Genomic DNA, 19371 nt, shown 5'->3' with positions numbered 1-19371 from the left:
ATGGTGAAGCGTGATGTCACTCCAGAGAACGCGTTTCCACTGCTCCAGAGTCAAATGGCGGTGAGCTTTACACCACTCCATTGCGCATGGTGATCTTGCTCGGCCATGGAAACCCATTTCATGAAGCTCACGACGAACATGTCTTGTGCTGACGTTGCTTCCAGAGGCAGTTTGGAACTCAGTAGTAAGTGTTGCAACCGAGGAAAGACGATTTTTACACGCTACAGCACTCGGCGGTCCCGTTCTGTGAGCTTGTGTGGCCTACCACTTCGCGGCTGAGCCGTTGTTGCTCTTAGACACTTCCACTTCACAATAACGTCACTTACAGTAGACCAGGGCAGCAATTTTACAAACCGACTTGTTGGAAAGGTGGCATCCTATTACAGTGCCATGCTGAAAGTCAATCAGCTCTTCAGTAAGGTCATTCTACTGCCAATGTTTGTCTATGCAGATTGCATGGCTGTTTGCTTGATTTTATACACCAGTCAGCAACTGGTGTGGCTGAAATAGCCGAATCCACTAATTTGAAGGGGTGTCTACATTCTTTTGCGTGTATATACCTATAGATCGGTTAGTGATGAGCAAGGTATTCTTTCTCTTTCAGCCTCGTCAACAATACACTGTAATATAAACCGGTATCACTTCTCAGCTTGATATGGCTTCCAGTTTATTTTGTATACTGTACATCATACCTACAGTACATTTGCATGTTGACCTGTACTTTAAGTAAAGGGGTTTGGGATTTTTTTAAATTGAGAATGGAATGATTCTATATTCTGTATTTATTACTATAATTTCTTTCAATAAAGCCATTTTTCATGCATCTTTTCAATAGATTTTTGTTTATCTTGCAAACACAATTAATCCAACAAAACAAGGTTGCATGCATTACAAACAAAAACAGACTTTATGTACAGGTACACCATTTAATATTTATTATAGACATTTTATATACATTATTTTTCAACAGTTTCATTTTGCTATGTGGTACAATCTTTAAAATCTGCTGATTCATAGTTTGTAAATCAAAAACCTTACAAAACTCATCAAAACTCGCAAACTGACCAGAACCTTTTTTTGGAAGACTAGAAAAAATACTTTATTGTATTTATCATGCATTACACAAACAAAAGCATTTAGTTACACCAGAAATTGTAGCATGTTTGAACATAAAATAGTTTTGCAGGATAAAATAGAAAAGTACAATCAAACAAAAGACTGAGTCGTGATTAATCTTGTTTGCTATTCCAATCACTTAAAACATAATTTTAAAAAATAAAACGGTTACACCCCATGCTTGCTTCAAAGCACTGATTTATAGCATAAAGATGTCTAATAACCTGGGATAAATAAACTCAAATACAGTAAGGTGTACAAAATATCACATAGTGATAGGATGATGCAGTTTATTTGAAAAGAGAGCGCTCTCTCAGGAAGCCATGAACTGTGCTTCTTTTAGTCCTACAGTCTTTACTCATGTGACAAAGCCAGGTAAAAGCAATGTCAGAGATCACATCCTTGGGTTAGGAAGGGCGAGATCACTGAGTGTTTTCAGTGATGGGGGAACAGTAAGATGATGGTTGTGGGGGACATAATGAGTTGTGACGGAGGGTTCAGACCGGGAATAAATATTCCCTTTTTTTTTATACATAATTTTCAGTGCTGTTATGACAGACTTTATTTATATAAAAAGGATTATAAAAACTAGATTTATTTTTTTTTACACAAAAATGTCATGAAACTAATGCTAAAGTGTGAAGTTGACTGACTCTATATTCCACGCTTGACTCATGTTTAGTGTGAACTGAACTGACGCCACAGGGTCTCCCAGGCGGCCCACCAGGGGCTGTGGCCATGTCCTGTTAAATACCCTTTTCACACTAGCAAGCCAAACAAAACCGAGCTGAACTGGTTACAAATCCACCATAGTTACTGGAACCGTGATGAAAATAAAATATCAGAGCCAGCCCTGTATGGTGAGGGGTCAGCCCTGTATGGTGAGGGGTCAGCCCTGTAGTATGAATCAGGTGAAATCTCAATTGTCCCTCGGCCACTGAACTATACCGACAGAACCGATATTAGCTCAGCTCAAACCCAGTCAAAAAGACTACATACACTAGTTTGTTTTACTCCAGCTTTTTAAACTTACAGTAAATTACAGGTAAATGTTGTTGTTTTAGTTTGAAAACAGGATAAAACTGATTGGGCGCTTCTCCACCACCACGCCTGGCATAAGTCCCCTTGGCACCTGGTTTCTGTCAAGTGTTGAGTTCAACATGGATGGGGGTGGAGGGAGGCAGCTTCAATGTAGTGTCATAAAATGCTACTCTTGTTAAACAAGGCAGTGAAGCAGTCCATTCTCTCTCAGTGTCTACCCACTCAACCTGGCAGAGCAGCACAGGTCAACTACACAAACACTTTGGCCAGGGCGTCGGCCCCGGCACTTGCTATGTATGCCTTAGACGGGTGGAAGGCAACGTCATAGATGGACTCGTCAGACTTCTTGCGGTGGGCAGTGATCTCCTGCACACAGGTCTTACTGTCCAGGTTCCACAGACGGATAGAGCAGTCGTGGCCTACGGAGGAGGAATGTGTTCAATAGGGAGAAAACATTTCGAAACAGAGGTACTAGCTACCTGAACTCAAAAAGAAGACTTTTCTTGTCCATACAAAACATTTTGCTACAGTGCGAGTGAGCAGTAGTGTTGCTTGTACTTACTTCCTGACATCAGGTAGATCCCGTTGGGGTCCACAGCCAGGCTGGTAACGGCATCCAGGTGGGCCACCATCGCATGGATCACTTTACCTACACGACAGTACAGAGATATGGCAGGCAGACAGACAACAGTCCATAAAGAGATATGGCAGACAGAGACGTAACAGTGAGAGTAACTAGCTAAACAGTGTCCCCTACTGCCCACTTACCCGATTTATTGTCAAAGAACTTGATGTTCCTGTCCTCGTGGGCCGTGATGGTGACCGGCAGGGTGGGGTGACTCACTACCTTGTTGATGTGGTTGGCTGCAGACAGAGCTGAAAACAGAGGATGGGTCAACACAACTCACTATTAATACACCATCTGGAATGAAGACAGTTAAAAGTGTTTACTTCTTCTCTGGGAGGATATATCATATATCTAGCAGGTCACAGGAGAACAACAACAAATAGCAGAATGCAGTAGTTAAAAGTTCCCCAGTCCTACCACAGAGCGTAGGGTTAGCATCGCTAGTATGTTAAATAAGGCTCCAGGCTAGGGTTTTGACTAGGTTAGGATTAGGGTTCTAGTCTAAATTGTAGACTTACTGCTCTCCCCCTGACCAGCGAACACCACGGCGGTCTGTGACGTCTCCAGGTCATAGATCACAGCGTTGCCCGTGTTGAAGGACGCCACCATGTGGGCGGGGTCACAGCCGTTGAAGTCCACCGCAGTGGGGATGCCGTGCTCTGTCGTACACACAGACAGAGACACCTGTCAGTTAAAGAGGCTTTTACACCAGTACTCTCTGACCTTGGCCACTTGACACACAGACAAGTGCCAATGTCATGTCAGTGTGGATAACAAGCTCTCCATCACACTACTGGGGAAGTTCAAGTGCACAGTGTTCCTACCTTTCTCTGCATTGTAAGTGCTGATGCATGGGTTCTTCTCCTGGGGGTTCCACAGCTTGACGGTTCCGTCTGCAGAGCAGGACAGCAGGCGGTTCTTGATCCCGCTGTAGGCCAGCCCCCACACGGCGTCTGTGTGGCCCAGCCAGGTTCCAGCCAGGACGCTGGGGTCTGAGGGGACAGGGTCAGTCATACCCATTCAATAAGGGTGGGAAAAACAGCTCCGTGATTACTCAATGACGTGATTGGAATAAAGTGAAGAGAAAGTCTACTAGTCAATTCCAATAATATGACAGATGAATGAAAGTATTCCTGACTTCTGTTACTGTGGTCAATGTGTGAAGGCACAGAGGAGAGACAGAATAGTGGCCATGCTAAATGTGCCAACCTTACCGTAGGTGTCATAAGGGTCCACGTTGGAGCTGGGGATGTTCCAGCACTGTATTGTGTGGTCAATCCCTCCACTGTAACACTGCTCTCCACTGGAACTCATAGCCAGGGACAGCACAGGCCCCCTGAGAAGAGGAAAGGGGACTTTTAATAATTTACATCATTATTATACAGTGAGAGAAAGCCAAATGAAAAACAGTTGTATTGATTAATTACAGCTTTATCCTATTAGGTTGTCTTCTTTACCACTGCACCTTCTGGTAATTAGATACTTACACATGAGCTCTGAACGTGTAAATAGGCTCCACATCAAAAGAGGCACTTCTAAAGAAGAGGAAACAAACAATTCCTTAAAAAGGGTTTTCAGACCCATTTAATCTAATGATACATTCTATAATTCCATAATGACAAGATAATCCAACCATGTAAACAAGTGTGTGTGTGTGTTTACTTTTTGGCAGGCACAGTTTTCTGCAGGTTCCACAGTTTGAGGGTGTGGTCCTCAGACACGGTGACCAGGACAGGCTCTACAGGATGGAAGGCCAGAGCCCTGACCCCGTCAAAGTGGCTGCGCAGGGTGTACTTGGGATTCCACGTTTTCCTGAACGTGTCCTTATTGGCTGGCAGCTAAAAATAGATCGACCGGACAGGGGAGGAGAAGAGAAGGGCAACTTTAAACAAGTGTGGAGTGAAAAATGGAGACAGCTTGGTGGTGAGTTAGCAAGGGGGGAATAGACTGCACTAGAACTACTGGAGGGCGGTATGCCCCTCCACTTCCTAATGACTTGTGATGATTCTGACCAACTGTCAAAGCAAGAACATTCCCCCTCTCAACGCTTTGTTATAGAGAGAGATAGAGAAATTAGAGAAAGGAGAGCAAAAGAAAGAGAAAGAAAGAGAGAGAGAGAAAAAGACAGAAAAAGTTGCAGCTCTGTAGAAGCCTGGGTCTGTACTGTGTCAATAGTAGGTTACGGGGACTCTTTGGGGAGATTCACCTATTGGCCACAGCACAGACATTGACCCTTTCTCTCTCAGCTCATTCACTGTCAAGACACTAACACCTCTGTCTGATCACAGCCAAATTACGATGTTCCTCAAAAGAACAGACATGGAAACAACCACACATTCACAGCCCAGTAAGCTGTACATCAGAAAGTCATACAGATGGGGCCAAAACAGCACAGAAGAATACCAGAAAGCAACCTGGAACCAAAATATCCAAACACTCTTAGATTACTGTGAATTACTGTGAATGAATGTGGTATCCAGAAAGTTAAGAAGGCATCAATATAGCAGTAAAAAACATTAACTAACATACATACATATATGTATATACACACACACACAAACGGCAAAAGAAGCACAACTGAAATTGATCAAAAACAAAACAAAAAAGATCACAGATGACAACTGGTTTGATGCTAATTGTAAAAGTATAAGGGAAAAACTTAGAACACTATGCAACCAAAAGCACAGAGACCCAAATAATGGTGAATTACGCCTTCATTACTGTGAGACTTAAACTCAATAAAAGTAACCTCAGAACCAAAAAGGCACAGTACAACAGCAAGCAGCTGACACTAATTGAGGAGTCCAAACAAACTTATGGCAAAATTGAAAAAATAATAATCAAAACAAGAGGAATTAGCGATACAAAATGGTGACATATGGACAACACATTTCAAAACACTCTACAACACCGTTCAAATTGACACAAACGCAGAACAACGCCAAATTCATGAGAAGTTGAATGGATTAGAAAAAGCTATAAAAGGACAATCAAAATCGGACTAGCTCTATAAGAAACTTCAGGCCCTCAAATTTAAAAAAAAGCATGCAGGCCCGATGGCATCCTAAATGAGATGCTCAAACTCACCAGTGCAAAATTTCAATTGGCTATATTAAAACTGTTTAATTTGATCCTGAGTGTAGGTTATTTCCCTGACATCTGGAATCAAGGACTCATAACCCCAATCTTTAAGAACAAAGACAAATTCGACCCTAACAATTACAGAGGCATTTGTGTGAACAGTAACCTGGGGAAGGTTTTCTGTAGTATTATAAATGTAAGAGTTCTTAACTTCCTTATTAAGCACAATGTCTTGAGTAAAAGCCAAATTGGATTTATACCAAAACATCACACGACTGATCATATTCACACCCTACACACCCTGATAGATAAACATAATACCAAAATATTTGCTTGTTTTATCGACTTCCAAAAAGCATTTGATTCTATTTGGCATACAGGACTGTTCTACAAAGTTATTGAAAGTGGTGTAGGAGGTAAAACATATGACATAATTAAATCAAATGTATACTGGCAATACGTGCAGCATTAAAATTGGATTTTTCAGAGAAAATCCAGATCTCAGGGAATGATTCAAGGTTTCAAAGACCTCTCTGATGAGAATAGGCTACCCGTCCTGTTGGGGGAGGACGCAGAGAGCTGTGGGTTGGCAGCGCACTACATTGCTGCCTGCCATAAGATGAGGGACAGTGTCTGACAGACCAACCAACCTGCACATGTCCTCTACTGTATGCTTATTGTTATTGTTAAATGTATGGTTATTTTGACTCTAGATTATTGTTGTTACTGTTGTCCTGTTGACAATTTTGATTCTCATTATCTTAATATTGTAAATATCCAAAGTAAGCTTTGGCAATACGTACATTGTTACGTCATGCCAATAAAGCACATTTAATTGAATTAAATGAGAAAGAGAGAGAGAGAAGGGAGGGGTTCAAGGGTGATTGAGGAGATAGAAGGGCAGGGAGGTATTCAGAAGAGGGTGGGGAGGGGCAGGGGGGGTGTTCAGGAGAGGGTGGGGAGGGGCAGGGGGGTGTTCAGGAGAGGGTGGGGAGGGGCAGGGGGGTGTTCAGGAGAGGGTGTTCAGGAGAGGGTGGGGAGGGGCAGGGGGGTGTTCAGGAGAGGGTGGGGAGGGGCAGGGGGGGTGTTCAGGAGAGGGTGGTGAGGGGCAGGGGGGTGTTCAGGAGAGGGTGGGGAGGGGCAGGGAGGTATTCAGGAGAGGGTGGGGAGGGGCAGGGGGGTGTTCAGGGTTCAAGGATGGCAGGTGGGAATCGTGGTGCTTACGTCATAGCTGTAGTCGGCGTCGTCATTGGAGACAGTGAGGTCAGCTAGGTCTCCCAGTCCCAGGACACTCTCCAACACGTCATCAGAGCCCATGATAAAGGACTTGCCCCCACCTGAGGGAAACGGTAAGGGCTCGGCTAAGAACAGGACGGAGAGGAGGAGGTTTTATTAAACACCATACAGGCCACACCTAGACAGAGACAGAGATGCTTGGTAACCAAAGAGCTCAGCTCCTCTCAGCAGGGTGCTAAAACATTCACCTAAATGGGAAAGACTGCAGCACACTAAGCTGCTAGACAGAAAATATTATCTTGCCATGTTAAACACTAGTAGAAAGTTAAGTATTCCCCTGGGTAGACGTCAAAGCCTGAGTAAAAAATGTTGATGCGTGCAATGAAACAAACAATTTCCTAAACAGACTAACACTAAAGATGGCGGAACAATTTCTGCATAGTGCATTTCCTGATTGCTAAACTTCTAATAGTTTGCTTAATTTCAATTTGTGACAAAACAAGCAAGTATAGTGTAGGAAATTATTGTACCATCTAAAAAGCTATGAAATATATTTTCCATAACCCCAAAATATGATATTTTCAGCTGATGTACAAAACCGAAAAGGTGCAAAAATTAAACTTAACCCCGTCTAAAAACCGGAAGCATAGAACTAGCGCACATAGAACAGACCTACTGCTTCTTAGACTTGCTATCAATGAGCATGACAAATCTATAACATACAATTCTATGTGAATTTGGTCAGGTCGCCCAAAAAGTTACATATTGCAGCTTTAACGAGGAGAAGCAATGACACGGGTTAGGCCTCCTGCACAAAACTAAAACAAATAGACCAGCACTGTATAGAACAGGGTTCATTTCATGACTAATGAGCCTGACTGGTGCTCTGTACGCAACTCTTTCTCTCAGCCACTGTGAAGCGTTGTGCTGAGAGTAATGTTGAGAGTAGTGCTGCCTGAGGGTACTGTGACTGACCCTAGAGTCTGTGATTAGAACAGGGCATGCAGCAGCAGTGAGGTGTGTGTGGCAGGGCTCAGAATATCCTGTGCACAAGTGAGGAGGAATGTTGACGCAGCATTGGCGCAATTGAGATTCCACAGGGTGGGCCTTTCTTGATGCAGATTAGAATAACCCCCCACCCCAGTTCAATTATTATCTACCACTGGCCCACACATAGACATGTATCCTCTACCTAACACACACACACACAGTCCACAGATCTTCTACCAAACACCCATATTGGCTAACAAATTAGACTTGGCGCATTTATGCCAAATGGACATGGTGCAAAATGGGGTATAACCAGTAAATTCTTTAGAGTCTGAGAAGATGGGGGAGAGGGGTGCTAAGCTGACATATGGAATTGTTAAAAAAATTATTTGATTTGGAATTTTAGGACCCCTTTAGGTATATATAAAAAAAAATATTTACATTTTGGCCTTTACTAATAAAGCCCATAGAAAGGGATTTAATAACACATTCATACATGGCAAAAAGGACAATCAAAAAATACTTCATAAGAAACATCTAGGATTTAAAAAATTGGTTTAACTTTTTTTTAAACAGACATGTAACCCTTTTTTGGGGTATGCACAAAACTACCTTCATACTTCCATTCGTTTTTTAAAACTTGTACTGGTTACCTTCAGACAAGTTCCGTGACACTTGTGGAGGTCGGAGAGCAAAACATGTGTTCGTGAGAATCTCCTCTTCCACAGTGGGTTCCCATTAGCTTGTACGTCAAACCGTACTTACGCTACAGACATTTTCTTAAGAATAGCGATTTTTGGGATATCTCATGGTGTGACAAACACCTCTTTGGCTCTGCCACCTTTTACAACAGATGCAGAAGTGCAACACCGCCGGATGCGGTGGATTGAGACACACCCGCTGCAAAAATATCTGAGATCTCTAGTTTAAACGGACAGATTTTGACTGGGTTATTTTTGTTATGTAATTTAGACTGACGCACCGGTGCAGCAAACGACTCCAGGGAGTTTAATGTAACTAAATGTCATCTACATAATCCCCAAAAGTTATTATTTATCATGAGGGCCATAAACAATAATTAGTAATGCTGCATACTCCAAGAAAGGTTATAATCTCACCTGTCCTGTACATTTTTTTATAAATTGCTAAGGTGTAGTCACTTCTGAGGACACAAGCTCATGTACACAGTACAAATGATAGAAATATGAAATACAGTATTGATGTATTTCCTATTCAACTAAACTGTATGAATAAGACTTGAAATGATATATGCTTTCAAAATATAGCATTATCAAATGATAAAACGACTAACCTTCCGTATAACTGTAAAATACATATTTGTATGTTTAGTGTTAGAGAAAATGGGCATACTTTCTGAAGGTCTCACTTGATCAAAACGTCTGCCGCTATTGCTGTGAAAATCTCACCGAGCTCTAGCTTACCCTTTTCTTCTTAGGAACTTGCCTTTCATCTCATATTAATATTATCCATCTATGACAAACAAAGTGTTATATATATATTTTTTTTTAAATCGATTCATTATTGTAGATAAATTGATCCCTGAATGTGCAACCATGATGAAACCACTCTCTCCTGCTGTGCAACAATGTAATGATTGCAGACATGTCAGCGGCTGTCTTCAGCCAGGACTTGATGGACGGTCAGAAGAGCAATGAAATGGTAGGAGGGACATCCCAGCTTCAAGTGGTTTCAGATTTTACATCCTATTCCACACAGGCTCAGAAAACATACTCTGTCAGTGGGAACAAGGGCTATCGCTCAATGCAAGGCATTTCGATCTACAGTGTCCACATATTTTATTATCGAAAATGACGGTCAGAAACGGTACCAGAACCATGCAGGTCCCCTAAACAGAGGACTTTACATCTATAAGTTAGCTCTCAGCAGCTAGTGAGATAGGTATCTGATATCCTCTTACCCCATTCGGTCCCGTCCCCTGAACTCCGGGCCTCCCCTGCTCCCTCTCCATCCTCAGAATTCACCAGGAAGTCAAACTCCTTCAGAGCCTCCTCTGTGTCGGGGTCATCTGGAAGGTCAGAGGCCAGGCCCTCGTTCCCAACCTGGACAGAGGACAAACATACAGTCAGGTCTGGCACAGTGGGATTATAAGATATAGAGTTAATACAATAATTGTATTAAAAGTTTTTTTTTAACTTACAATACTTCTATTTTCCATATTCGATTTTAGGAGACTAGTGCTTGGTATGTTCGTTCCATATGCTCTTGTACCAATGTAATTGTGTTGACTTCTTTAACACAGCAGGCATTTAAAGGTTCTCTCTTGATGAATATCAACATTTAGAATCAGGTCTGAAGAAACTAGTCTAGTGTCAAGAACACCGCTTTGGTCTTAGTACGCCATTATTACAACCATTTACACAGTGATGACAGCGGCAGTACATTTAGCACAGCATTAGGAATGGTCTTTTCACTTATGACCAGATGTAATCATCTGTAGCAAAGAGGTTTTCACCTTTATCTTATGCTTTTTTATTGTGTGTTTGCCACTGTCTATATCCTCCATCAGGTCTCCTTCCTCATCATCATCTTCATCACTGTCCTCTGCGTTTTCTAAGAAGTTAAATGTTTCCAGAACATCTCCTGGATTCCTAGTAAAACAGGTAGAAAACTATTTAGAGCAATTCATCACTGTGGATGATTTGATTATTCACATACATGGCACAGGTCTGGATGATGCATCTAATGCTATTCAGAGCAGACGGTTCTGAGCACAGAGGCAGAATGTACAGAATCAATCAGAAATCTGCTATCTGGGAAGTCGCCAGGAAAAGTGAACAACATTGTGTCAGTTGGATAACACCAATTCCTTCAGACAGTCACTGAAGTCAGTGGCAGTATGCATGATCAGATGAGGCCTACCTACCTACCTTTTCATATCGTGTCCCTTTCGTTTGGCTGGAGACTCTCCTCCATTGAGGATCTGATCCAGGTTCCTGTTTTCCACGGAGCCATTCTGCTCTGAGCTGGACAGGCCCAGTAACGAACGCACTCTCTGAGACCGCACATCTAGTATTGTGTCCGTGTAACCTACTTCCTGAAGATATCTGTTGGGACAAAAAATTACACATAAAAATGCCTTAGCTAACTAAGTAAACCTGGGCACGTATTCCTAAAGCGTCTCAGAGTTGGAGTGCTGCTGTAGGATCAGTTTGACCTTTTAGATCATAAGGAATAAGATGACAGACAAGTTGGACCTGATCCTAGATCAGCACTCCTATTCTGAGATGCAGGCCCGGATGGGAATTCATCTTGATCAATAAGTAAGCGTGTTAGCTGCATGAGAGGCCCTGTAAACCGTGTGTGCTGTCTGTAGAGTACTCACTGTCTGAGGAGTTGTCTGCCCTGTTTCCACGTCAGCTGACTATTCTGAGGTACAGCAGGGACCTCTGTGTCTTTGGTATCTTCTGTAAACACAATAGAAACGTTAATGAAACTGCTGTATAGCTAGCTGTATGTCAACATATTATATTTGTCATCATTATGTTTTATTGCAGTTCAGAGGAGGTCCGTACCTGATTCAAAGCTGGGCATCTTAACTTCACCTTGATTTAATTCTGTTCCATATTTTAATTTATGGTATTTTGCTCTAGTAGTGTAAAGACAAAGTAAAGAGATTAGTACATGTGGCGAGATAATAAAGCATACTTTGCAGTTATGCACAACATTTACAGGCAATGTATAAATGTCAGGCATTGAGGTAAATGAGACGAAGATTGAAATGGGCCTTACATGGACTCATGTAAAAAGTGATTAGGTAATAGGTATAGACTCACCTTTCTTGCTTTAATGCATATTCTAACATCTTTATTCTTCGAACTAGATCATTCTTTAAATTTTCTTGACCCTTCCTTTCTCCTTGTAGGAATGCTATTCGAGCCTGAAAGAAACAAGAGAAGAAAAAATAAGAAATACGTTTAGCGTCTGCCGATAAAGTCAACATTATATTCTCAACTTTGATAGCACTACACATTAAAAGTAATATTTTGTGGTGTATCAAACACTACTGAATTATTTAACATCAGATCTGTTTCAGAGGCAGCAACAACTTCATCACCTAGTACTACCACTCTTCCTCTTGTCCTCATATTCCATTCAAAAAATTACTCCATCAAATCTTTGTATCAAATTCAACTTGAATTATTCACACAAACAACCCACATGTAGGGGCTTACTATTCCAGCTAGGGACCCTGTACAACAGTGGTCACTAACCTTTTCTGAGTCAAGATCACTTTCGCAGTCAAAAAAGCAAGCAGAGATCTACGGCTCAGATTATTTTTTTACATTTTTAAACATGACTTTAAAAATATATGACATTAACCTAATAACAGTTCTGTAGGAATGAGGTTTGTGCAGTAGGCCTAATACATTATCACAGCATATTGGCTATATGCCTGGCCTGCAAATATTGTTCTTCTCAGACCACATTATATATCAAAACTCGAGCTTTGATAACAAAATAGATCAGTTGGTGAAGCACAGCTTAGCATAATTTGAAATAACTCACTTTTTTTTAATTTTACTGGACTGATGGTATCTGCATCTGATGGTCATGGTGCGTTCAAGCCAACAGGGAACTCTGGGAAAAATCGAGGTCAAATCATGACTTCAGTGAACTTCAGGTCGAAAGTCGGAGCTCTCGAAAGATGCCAGAGGTTTCAAGTTGGATTACAGTTTCCCAAAAAATTCCCAGTCGGATCTAGTTTTTTCCGAGTTCCCAGTTGTCTTGAACACACTGAAGTCGGATATTTGAGTTCCCAGTTGTTTTTAACATGGCAATAGTCGCAGCAGATGGAGAGCAGCAAAGGGTCTGCCTCAGTCCCTGCGCTCTCCTTCATTTCCACCGGTGATTGACCAGAGAGAGGAGAGACAGTCTTCCACCTGATGGCGGACCTCAAGTGGCACAGCATCTGCCTCAGCACAAATTCATGTTGTTTCTATGACTAGAGAAAGTGAAATACTCCTCTATATCAAAATAGCTAATAACAAAAACGCAGGGCTATCGATACACTTGGCTACTCACTCATTGCAGCTGCAGCGCGAGTGGAAGTAGAGAAGTGCATTTAATGTTTTGTAATTGTGTTTAATAAGAACTATTGACAGTGCTGAATAAAACTTAAAACATAAACTCACTCATACAAACAGCAGCTCTTTGCTGCATTCTTTGACAGTCTCTCACTGGTCATGGTTTTAAATGTTATGAAATCTCACGTAGGCTACTAACAAACTTTGCTGTGGCCGGGGTCATGGAAGCTGAAGGTAGGCACAGTGATTTGTGCTATTCGATTGGCCAGCGCATAAGTGCACTGGACTTAGCCACAGATCTCCTGGTCCCCCGGGTAGGCGGAGACAAATTAAAATGGTTAAAAACAGGAACACTTTGCTTAACCGGTGCACAGGGCTTCTGAATTAAGTGCATCTACCACCAACCACACAAAACAAAGAAAAAAGAAGAGCAAGCCTTTATGCTTTTATCAGTGGCTTTTCAACAGAAATGTTTGGTGATGGACTAGGAATGCCTTGAACCATGTTAGTTTATTGGTGAAGTGGACACCAAGGAACTTGAAGCTCTCAACCTGCTCCACTACAGCCCCGCCGATGAGAATGGGGGCGTGCTCTGTCGTCTTTTTCCTGTAGTCCACAATCATCTCCTTTGTCTCTCCCTCAACGTGTTCAAGACAAAGGAGATGATTGTGGACTGTTGTGAAGATGGCACAACAAAACCTATTCCCCCTTAGGAGACAAAAGATTTGGCATAGGTCCTCAGATCCTCAAAATGTTCGACAGCTGCACCATCGAGAGCATCCTGATTGGTTGCGTCACTGCCTGGTATGGCAACTGCTCAGCCTCCGACCGCAAGGCACTACAGAGGGTAGTGCGAACGGCACAGTACATCACTGGGGCCAAGCCTCCTGCCATCCAGGACCTCTTTACCAGGCGGTGTCACAGGAAGGCCCTAAACATTTTCAAAGACTCCAGCCACCCTAGTCAGACTGTTCTCTCTGCTACCGCACGGCAAGCGGTACAAGAGTGCCAAGTCTAGGTCCAAGAGGCTTCTAAACAGCTTCTACCCCCAAGCCATAAGACTCCTGAACATCTAATCAAACGCCTACCCAGACTATTTGCATTGCCCCACCCCTTTAACACCGCTGCTACTCTCTGTTGTTATCAACTTTAATAGCTCTACCTACATGTACATGTTACCTCGACTAACCAGTGCCACCGCACATTGACTCTGAACCCCCCCTGTATATAGTCTCGCTATTGTTATTTTACTGCTGTTCTTTAAGTTCTTGTTACTTTTATTTCTTATTCGTATATATTTTTTAAAACTGCATTGTTGGTTAGGGGCTCGTAAGTAAGCATTTCACTTTAAGGTCTACACCTGTTGTATTTGGTGCATTTGACTATTGAAATTTGATTTAGAGATCAACCAGTTGTTTGTGATCACTCGGTTGGTGACCACGGCTGTACAACATTGACCCTAGACATTTTAAATTTCTCTCTAAGAGTCACTGTGGATGCAAAAATAGAGCTAAACTAACAAAAAGCTATAAGGCACAGATGAATTGGGGGAACCTTGGTATAGACCTGGCGGGTCAGGGTAGGACTGCAATTAGCAGTGTGTCTGACTATCCTCAGATCAGCAGAGCAGCAGGCCCAGGTTGTAACACAGGCCTCTCTAGCACCATCACCCCTGTAGGGGTGTTCAGTTCATACAGAACTATTTAGCTGGCCCTCTTCTCCTGCTCAACTCTGTACTGCTAGGGAGTACTGAGCAGCTGTGAAACCCAATGCCATTTAAAGGGTAGCAGGCATGGGGTATTTTTAGTCAGCCCCCCCTTGACTGTAGGGGCAGTGCTCGACTTGGGCAGGAGCTCATGGAAGCAGAGTACCAGCACTTCGAATGTTCTACTGCTTGAGCTCCTGCACCTATATAGAATATTAGACAGCTGCCCCTAAAAACCCCTCTCTTGACTGTTTGGGTGTCATGGTGCCCATAGCGACCCAGTTGTAAATTGACAGGTAAACCGGAGACCGATTTCCATTCCGTAGTCATGGAGACTGAGAAAGTGTGGTGCCCTGGCTCTGACATAGTGACTCCACATCTTGGGCCACCGGCTAGCTTACATAACAGTTCCTTTGCTCTGGTATTAGACCATACCAGCAAAGAAAACACTACGGCGGATCTGAACCATTGACTCACCTGGTCTAGTCACTCCCTCACAGTAATAAGATAAGACATAAGTCCACATTCAAGGAGAGAAGGAGTAGGAGATGTAACTCCCTACAGGAAAACATGGGAGAACTGGGGTCAATTTTAACAATAGGATTCACTTCAGTCGACTGAGATCAGGTCTCTTAAACAGAACAGTAATATTTTGTGTACGATATTCTCTTCCTTTTGCCTGCTTTCTTGGTAAGCAAGTCCAAGGGCCAAATTAACATCTTGCTATTACCAAAAGCATGGGAGGTCTGGCCAGTCAATGTTAGCTAGAGGGAGAAGGAAGGTTTCAGCTGAACGAACAGCTGTGTACACACTGGAACCAACTCAACAGCCAGGGGACAGAGTAGTCTGTTACACAAGCATGCTACTAGCTCTGCAGATACAGCTGGCTACAACGTTCTTCAAATAAATATCACTGTATGTGTAGATTTAATATACAGCTAAAATCTAAGAGGGCATACTAATTAGTCAATTTGTTAACCTCACTTTTCAATATCCCTGATAGGAGCATGGCAGGCATAGTTACAAATACAGTACACTAATCAGAGATCAAATCTCAACTATAATCATAGTTTAAATGTTACAGCACTACTGCTAAAACCACTTTGGGAATCGCCCCTGCCCGAAGGACCACACTTCAGATACCACCTCAAACCAATCCCAGTGCAGCTAGCAAAGCCAGTATAGGCCTAGCTGCTATGTATGTGTGAGGTCACAGCGTTGAGATGTGTAATGGTCAGACTGGGGACACAGCGTGAGCTCACAGACCCAAGTTAACATACTGACAAAGGAATGGGCTGTATTGGAACAGGAATAGACATTGCCGCCTTTTGGAGCTTTGTTGTCCCCAACGTATCATATACCTACCACTTCACTGCAAAGGAACACCGCTTAGGCCTATTCACACATTTGGATACATTTAGGGCTGTATTTTGGATTCGCCTGTCTGTCTACTTGTTTGTGTTTTTGTGTATAAAAGCCATCTTGCTTCAATAAACAACGAATAAACATAAGTCAGTGAACTCATATTTTCAACTATCTAGGTTTCACAACGCTGGCCTAAAAATAATACCTTATTATCAGACAAGACTGAAACTGTCAAATGCATACACACAGTTTGCACCGTTTTTAGGAGCCGAGGTAGTCCATTAAGTAGAACAGCTATTTTCAGCGTGTCTACTTATAGATGTTATGTATAACCAAGAAAGAACTGTGGAAGTAAATGGCAGTGTACTACTAATTAACACTGATGCTTTAAGGATAGAGTGCTGACATAGTTGTGCATCACCATACACATCCTGAGGAAACACCTGCGCCCAGTGGAAAAATACATCACCCACCAAATCAAGCACAATGAAAGAATGGCGTGAATAATACATTATTTCTGTGTGTGCAGTCAGTGTACTAAGGTATGAATATAGGCCTACATTGAGTTAGTGATTTCAATTTCATCAAGAGAGAACAGCATGTTATCAGTTGGATAACATAATCCTGTCAAACCTTCATTGTGGTGTTTAAATACTCAGCATCAACATATCAAAAATAAAACCCAGATAGAACAATCACTGCGTCTGTGTGTTAATAAACATTTTATTTCCAAGACAGATTCTGAATAGAAAGGGCCCTGTCAGTCTACCATTTCTCTGTCTGTCTGCCTGCCTGTCTTCTACAGCCAGGGCAAAGGAAGAACAGAGCACATAAGAATGGTTCATAATATGCCCTGGATGTCTCAGTGACCTATAAAGCCTGATTTAACCCAGATACTTCCAGGCCTGATGCGACTGCTGTGGACATTGAAGTGATTTGTGCTAACAAAGCTAACTGCTTGTGGCTGGACCACAAAGCAACTCAAACAATAGGAAAGGTGCAGCTGACCAAAATAATCTAGGCTGTGAGCTTGCTTCAATAATTTAAAATTTAAATAATGTGACCAAGAAAGAAGTTCAGAGCGCATACACTGATTCATATTGTTTTATCAATAAAAAGTTTAACAATATAACAGCATATGGTTCTGCCAAATTAGGCAGGTCATAGGCTACTACTTTATGTTGACAAGACAATTATCTATCATATTGCACTTCAAATACGGACTATGTGAAATGTAAAAAAATATATAAAAATACCTATGACATAAACCCTTAATCAAATCAAATTTATTTATTATAGCCCTTCTTACATCAGCTGATATCTCAAAGTGCTGTACAGAAACCCAGCCTAAAACCCCAAACAGCAAGCAATGCAGATGTAGAAGCACATGCAGTGCCCTAAATCGGGCTCGTTTTTTGGCCATCTAGTGAGGCACCCAATTACAGGGTCATAACATGTAGTTTTGTCACTTCACTAGTCCTGAGGGGAAATACACAGAGCACTACAGGGATGCGGAAGACTGTGCTGCTTTCTATCCATTTCAGTCTCTTGACTGGTGAGTCATGCTGAAGGCATGTGTCACTGAGCAAGTCAGTAAAGTCTGCCTCCACCTCACCTGGCCTGGCCTGGGTTGTGTTCAAACAAAGCAGTACTCTACTCTCTGTCCCAGGCATTTCAACACTTCCACATTCATTATTATTACAATCATAAAACTGAACCAACATTCCCTTTAATCTCTGCATTCTGCAAGACAGAATTATCACTTAGCTGATGTCATAAACTTGTTATAACAAAACCGTGCAAAATGTAAAAAATACGCACAAAAATTATAAATAATTCCTAGCCAAGATGGCATCCGTGAAACAAACAACTATAAAAGTAATGTAGCTAGATAGCAAACTAGCTAAGTCTAAAGCCACAGATGTTTGTTTTTTTACCGTTCGATCGTAAAGTGCATAGCCACTGTCAGACTGTGTGGGGCCTTGACAGCTAGCTAGCTTTGTTGACGTTAGCTTGCTAACAACAGGCACGAGCCATCTGACTGGCATCAGACTATGGGATTTTCGATTGGTTTGAAATAAACTTTGAAAAATATATTTGTTAAAAATATTGCACAACTGATATGATCAATAAAATGGGATTTATTCCTATTCAAGATCGATGGTTACTTAACGTGATTCAAGAAGACCCAGCCAAGTCGTCGCCATAATGACCAAACCAAAATGGCTCCTAGTCTCGGAGATTAGTTGACTGTCAGTGGTTTGATTAGATCATTCTGTAGTTCAACGACTCTAAATTGGAATACCACAACAACAAGAGTTAACATTATTAATAAAATCACGTGTAAGACATTGCAAACACATCAACCTGATGATGTTCCACTGTAAAAAAAGAGTGACATAGCTTAGCACACAGCAGGATGGCAAGCTAACGTTAGCTATTTAACGTTACCTGTTATCCGTGACTAGCTAGCTGGTGGTGGTATTTGATAACATAATCAAGTTGGGCGGACAAACTACAGTAGACGTTTATCTATCGAAGCATGGCCACTGTATGCAAAGGGTGTAAAACAAATGTTGCACACTATCCAGGCAAAATGCATTGTTGCTCAATATAATGTTTATTTAGCTAGCTAAGGTAACGTTAACCAAGTTAGCTTGCTACCTGAAGTTCGGCCCTTTCCACTTCCCAATGAGCTCTCTCCATTTCGAATCTGGCCCATTCGTGCTGGATATAATGTAGAATACCGGGGATGGTATACTGCTGTGGCCGTGGCATCTCGTCATGCTGCTGCCCCATCCCTGAGCCACCTCCACCACCGATTTGGGGATTAGCGTTATTATTCCCCAGCGGTTGTTGCTGAGGTCTTGGGGCGGCCATTCCAACTCCTCCTCCGCCGGGGTGTTCATCCATTTTTAAGAAGAGGAAAGTCCCAGCACAATTTGCTGCTTGAATTTGCCCCCCTCCCCCTTTCAGTTCACTATTCCCGTATGGATTTGACGATACCTTTCCCTGAAATTCCTCGGCGACTGTAGTGAGACAGGGCTATGTTTTGAACTTGCTCTCAGTGTACTGATTTAACGACCGCCATTAGTCCGATCCTTGGATATGAGAGTCTATTCTACTTACTGCGGGGGTGAGGA

The 19371-nt window shown here is 42.2% G+C and overlaps 1 protein-coding gene across 2 annotated transcripts; it reads right to left on the bottom strand.

The window, feature by feature from the left end:
- Window positions 1-912: 912 nt before the first annotated feature.
- LOC120023210 (striatin-3-like) lies at window positions 913-19371 on the bottom strand. 2 transcript variants are annotated; one of them, XM_038967249.1, is made up of 16 exons: window positions 18893-19371; window positions 11908-12011; window positions 11647-11720; window positions 11457-11538; window positions 11002-11178; window positions 10587-10722; window positions 10032-10173; window positions 7091-7227; window positions 4448-4623; window positions 4273-4320; window positions 4000-4121; window positions 3610-3777; window positions 3304-3444; window positions 2926-3033; window positions 2720-2806; window positions 913-2576 (listed from the first exon to the last, which is right to left on the bottom strand). In XM_038967249.1, exons 1-16 carry the CDS (start codon window positions 19139-19141, stop codon window positions 2407-2409), a joined length of 2121 nt encoding a protein of 706 aa, XP_038823177.1. In that variant the 5' UTR covers window positions 19142-19371; the 3' UTR covers window positions 913-2406. The 2 variants fall into 2 exon arrangements, with proteins under 2 accessions (XP_038823177.1, XP_038823178.1); XM_038967250.1 differs by having other exon boundaries at window positions 11457-11535.

Source organism: Salvelinus namaycush, chromosome 28 (assembly GCF_016432855.1).
Source record: "Salvelinus namaycush isolate Seneca chromosome 28, SaNama_1.0, whole genome shotgun sequence".
NCBI lineage: Eukaryota > Metazoa > Chordata > Actinopteri > Salmoniformes > Salmonidae > Salvelinus > Salvelinus namaycush.
The sequence above is the reverse complement of the archived record's forward strand: the minus strand, read 5'-3'. Positions and strand labels throughout refer to the sequence as shown.

What these genes read in the sequence shown, in the direction of transcription:
- LOC120023210 (XM_038967249.1), bottom strand. Translation starts at nt 19,141, where the DNA reads ATGGATGAACACCCCGGCGGAGGAGGAGTTGGAATGGCCGCCCCAAGA. An exon ending in TGGAAAGGGCCGAACTTCAG is followed by an intron (nt 12,012 to 18,892) that starts GTAGCAAGCTAA and finishes TGTTTCTTTCAG; the next exon opens with GCTCGAATAGCATTCCTACA. An exon ending in GGCAGACAACTCCTCAGACA is followed by an intron (nt 11,179 to 11,456) that starts GTGAGTACTCTA and finishes TTGTCCCAACAG; the next exon opens with ATATCTTCAGGAAGTAGGTT.